This window comes from Volvox carteri (genome assembly GCF_000143455.1).
Source record: "Volvox carteri f. nagariensis unplaced genomic scaffold VOLCAscaffold_1, whole genome shotgun sequence".
NCBI lineage: Eukaryota > Viridiplantae > Chlorophyta > Chlorophyceae > Chlamydomonadales > Volvocaceae > Volvox > Volvox carteri.
This window is the reverse complement of record NW_003307545.1, coordinates 2,426,194-2,431,017: the sequence shown is the minus strand read 5'-3', so window position 1 is coordinate 2,431,017 and position 4,824 is coordinate 2,426,194. Positions and strand designations below refer to the sequence as shown.

The 4,824-nt window shown below is 52.0% G+C and overlaps 1 protein-coding gene across 1 annotated transcript in view; it reads left to right on the top strand.

The window, feature by feature from the left end:
• Nucleotides 1–3,645: 3,645 nt before the first annotated feature.
• VOLCADRAFT_86071 (uncharacterized protein) overlaps nt 3,646–4,824 on the top strand; it is a gene marked incomplete at both ends in the record, with an annotated part of 11,870 nt that continues 10,691 nt past the window's right edge. The window contains 3 exons of the mRNA XM_002946077.1: nt 3,646–3,652; nt 4,334–4,428; nt 4,529–4,700. Coding sequence (XP_002946123.1) covers nt 3,646–3,652; nt 4,334–4,428; nt 4,529–4,700 — 274 coding nt within the window. The remainder of the gene's footprint in view (nt 3,653–4,333; nt 4,429–4,528; nt 4,701–4,824) is intronic.

Sequence of the window (4,824 nt, the reverse complement as noted above, 5' to 3'; positions counted from 1 at the left end):
CTAACACGAGCACAACACGCGTGGCTACTGCACACCGTCGAATTTTTAAAAATAATCACCACTGCCGCGGTATGAGCTTACACACCCAACTGCAACGAGCGACCGGGAACCGTCATACCGTCCAGGTCCTATCGCTATTACTCGCTCTCGCGACCTGATGAACGACAGCAACAGCATGTAATGTACCCTTGCCGTTACAATTTTTTTCTATTGTCACAAGTCCCCGTAGTCGCCTGTAGTAAACAACATCGATCTACATTTCGTTTTTTATATTTGCAGTACATTGGTACCAATGGGTAACTTTTTGGCGGCGGCGGATCACGCACTGTGTGTGGGGGGTTGTTACAGTGGGCTCCAGACTCACAAAGAGTAGAGCCAGCGGGCCTGTCTGTTTCATGGAATCATGCCCCCCGTCTCTCACGTGGTCTAATAACTAAGTACGTAGGTTTGCCCCCAAAAGTACTTGTGGGTAGGTGCGGCTCCATTCTGGACTAGCTCAGGCCTTCCTAACTAACAAGTGGATATAGCTATACATAGATACCTCGTGTGGGCACTCGTGATCACCTCTCTAAATGGATAGCGCAACCGAGGTGTAACACACACACATACACACGCATATTTAGCCGCCGAGTGGGTGGGAGCCGTGGGGAGGCTCAGCTCAGCTGCACGCGGGGATGTGCCCACGCGGCGGTGAGGAGAACAACGAAATGCAATGGACAAAAGCAATGCGAACCGGGCATATTTGAAAAGTGAGCACGTGATCCGGCAGGACTCTGTCCGTCGTTGTACACACTTTACATGCCGCCGCATCGATTGCGCTGCTTGGCAACGGTCCTCATCCGGGAGCTCTGGCTATGTGGCCTCTGCAGGTTGGATATTATAACCAACAGGGAACGAGCGGGGCGGCAGCGGCGGCAGCGGCCCGCTGTGTGTCCTCGCACGGCAATCCAGGGGAGGCCACACAGCATCCCATCCGCGTTGCATACTGCACGCAGCATGTATAGATATGGGGGTATGGCTGTTAGGATGGCGAGGGATAGGGGTCCCTGCGGTGCTCGCGCTATTAAAGACTTCCCAGCTGGGCCTGATGCTGAGCCACACACGCCTTTATTTACCACCTTGACCACCTGCTAAATTGTTAGCTCAGCAGCGCCATAAAAAATCGCACAGATGTAGCTGCTGATGTGGTCAAATAAATCGCGCATGTTGTTGGAGTTGGGATGACGTTTGACGTTTTTGTGTTACAAGCTTCGAGCTTGTACGGTCCAAACGAGCCAAGAGGCTCATGAACCGCCGAACTGGAAACAAGAACCTATAAAGGTAGTAAATTATCCTTACTGTAAAAACATATTTAATCATCAATAAATTGTAATCTGCATCTTCTGATATGATCCAAAACATGTGCTAGTCCGCGTTGGTTCTCAACGCCCATAACGTCTATCATGCGGTCCTCAGGAGACACTCCAAGCTCAAATAGCTCGGTGCGAATATCCGCGTACGCAGGGCACTCAAGTAAAACATGACGCTCGTCCTCAACTGCTTGACGGTTCCCACATACACGACACCACCGCGCTGCTCTTTCGCTGCCATGAGGACGATTCACTGCAAGCGGCCACACACACATCCTAAAACGCATCAGCGTGACATGTTGCTTCGGCAAAATATATCCAGTGCAGTGTTTAGGCAACCCCATCCACTGCTTGTACCGGCACATTTTCACACCTGGTTGTTTGTTGTCGGAAACAAATGTCCTAGGATCCATTTCTAGTCGCTCACTCTCCCAATCGTCATCAAATCGCCTGCGTAACTCCTCCATCAACTGGCCTATATCCAACGAACATGACGTGAGCGCATCAACTCTAGCCTCAACATCCTCATCACCCGCCATGTCATGACCAAGAATCTCGAGTATCTTCAGAACCTTCGAACCCCAACCATCGTACGCCATGGATGAAATTAAAGCCAAACGTATCTCCTCTCTGAAGCAATGATGGTACACGGTGCCCTTCGCCTTAACCAGCTTATTCCAAAAACGGAATATCAGATTCGCCCAGTGAACTTGCAAGGGATATTGCCCAAACTCCCTAAACAACAGTCGATTCGTGGGAAGCCCCGCACCACCCAGTTGCTTTAGGAAGGTCTTCTGCAATTCGACCATCCTGTCCTGTAGCGAGTTATCGAAGTAACACGAGCGCGGTTCCTGGTTACGAGGATATCCTCTTTCCAGCACATCTAGAACCTTGGTCGGACCCCACACCTGCACTCCGTACGACAAAATGGATAGTACTTGTGCGTCAAACGCCTTCACCGAAACAGCTGGGACAAACAACCCCTGCCTCTTAAGCTTGGTAGTCAACGAGAAAAGCGCCCTTTGCCCTGACGCAAATAGTTCGTCTGTGCATGATTCAAAGTTGGGATGGATTTCGTAATGAACTTACCTTCTGCTGCATTCGTTACGGTGCCCACCCCGTACACGCGGTTTTGCGTCAGAGTTTAGTCTGTATAAACGAGGATGTCTAAAAGCGCTTAAGCTTAGCCTTGAAATTGTACATTATAATTTTTAAATATTCTTAATAATCCATCCATGAAACGTGACAGTAGTATTTCTCTTATCGGTGGGGTCCGGCGGGCGGGTTGATTTCATTCGTACAAGGAACACGTTTCAAGGACATTCTTAATTGCGTATTAGGTCATGGCTTCTTAGAAAACGTTATTGGCTAATGCTCATAAGTGAAAGGTTTTAGGGGATGAATCTCACTGTTTGAGGAAGACCGTAGGAACAGTCCCTACCTATGGGCTGTGTGGGTTACTATTTAGTTATGAAAACCGCCGCCGCTGATGGGTTACGGAATTCGGTGCTGGGGTAGAAACCATGAAGTGAAGTGTGTGAAGGCTTTGTCTCTAACTAGATGAGCACAGAGCTCAGGTGCTTCTAACTGCTGCTGAGGTCAAGCCGCCGATCGTGAAATGCCGGCGTGGTGACAGCAGCGCGGGGTTGCCTTCGTTCTCTTGCTGTCTAGGACGACCCCTCCCTGAAAGTCCTCCAATAAAGAGAATCAAAAAAATGGTGATAGCTAACCGTCTATCGGTGACCGCTCCCGTGAGCATATCAATTTGCCTGATACAATTCGCAAGAAGGGGTGATGTGCGCTAACAGAATCCCAGCCTTTCCGTGGAATTCCCAGAGCTGCGAAACCCTGAAGGCGGCCCCAAAAGTCAACCTCGACAAATGGCTCCTTCCGTAAGGGAAGGGCCAGGTAACAGTGCCGGGTTGGTTTTCATCTTTGCAACCATATATCGTCTCCCATGCTCCATGGCTGACACCGCAGCAAGAGCCACAACATCCCAAACACATTGTTGCACTGTTTGTGGGGCTTGGACAAGCCAAAGTTGTTCCCTTGAGACTGGCAATCCTATCGAAAGAGTGAGTTGATCTGCTACTGCCTGTGCCACCGGACAGGCCCAGAAGTGATGACAGCGAGGGGATACATCTCCCAGGGAATGTACTGGGTAACCTCCACAACCACACACTGTTGACCGCGACATCCTGGGATGGGAACTTCCTAACATGGGCACCCCATCAACCGTGAGACGCCACCAAACCTCTTTTTGCTCATTTTCCCATCGTAAATGAGACCATAAACGATGGAAGGTCCGTTGCAAGATAAGAATAGCCTCACCCAGTACCTCCGAAGAGCCCGTCGCCTCTTGCGAGCCATAGAAAGTGGCGAATGTTGCATATTAGTCGCTAATTTAACCAACCAAGCCTCGACACCAGGGTTTGGGTAACCGACTCAATGGAGGGCACCATCGCTTCCCTAGATTCTACACTCAGAGGCAACAAATGACTAGCCGCCTGTCGCCAATGCGCCGGGATATCAGCTAAGAGATCGACAATGGCATCCATACATTCGTGCCATTTACGAAAGGTGCAAAGGGATTGGGCTAGTGGGTTCCGCGGTTGGAGGTATTGCTTAAACGTCATCGCGTGATCCGTACTCACTACTAACTTATTGTGGGGAAGGCCATTGCGTCTGCGACCACACTCCCGCGGTACCCAAACCCTTCAAAGACAATTCCGATCAGCCATTTGGCTGTTAGTGGGAGGGCGGGTGGGCCGCTCGCACGGCAATCGAGTAGAGAGTACGAAAATAACCTAATGCAGTCATCGTCAGCAGAAAACGTAAGCCTCCAGCCTCATGCCGACTCTCTTACCTACCATTCATATTTTCTACCTCGTTCCCAAGACTCCGCTGCGTTGCCTCTAGTTCGGCTCGTGCCACAGGTAACTTCGCTCGTCGCTACTTTGCCATTCACCTTCGCCTCCACCCAGCCTCTGCTTCTCCACAGAAGCGGCGACCTCCTTCGCCGTTGTTACGCCTCGTCTATGCGAATCCTCCTCCTCCGACTGTGTCTTCTGCCTACCCGGTGCGCGCCCCCTCTCTCTGCGCATCCTTTTCTCCGGCCCTCTCTTACGGTTGCCTACCTTACTGCAGGACTCGCCCCTTGCCTGTCCGGTGCCGGGCAGGCTTTCCTTGCCTTCCCCGGCCCTACTTGGGGCGCCCCTCCTCGGCTCGTCAACTACCTTACTTCCGTCCGTTCCTGCCCCTCGGGGGCCCAACCCCTCCGCCCTTTCCGTGGGCCCGACGCCCGCTCTGGACTTATCTCACGCCCCCGGCCTCTCCGATGCTGCCCCCCCGGTAGGCTTGCCCGCGCCTGAGTCCTGTCTCTCCTCTCCGTCGCGCTTACCTCCCCTACCTTCTTCTGCCCGCCAGGCACTGCCGGAGCCTACTCTGCCTCAAATCTTGGCCGCACGCGTCCGCC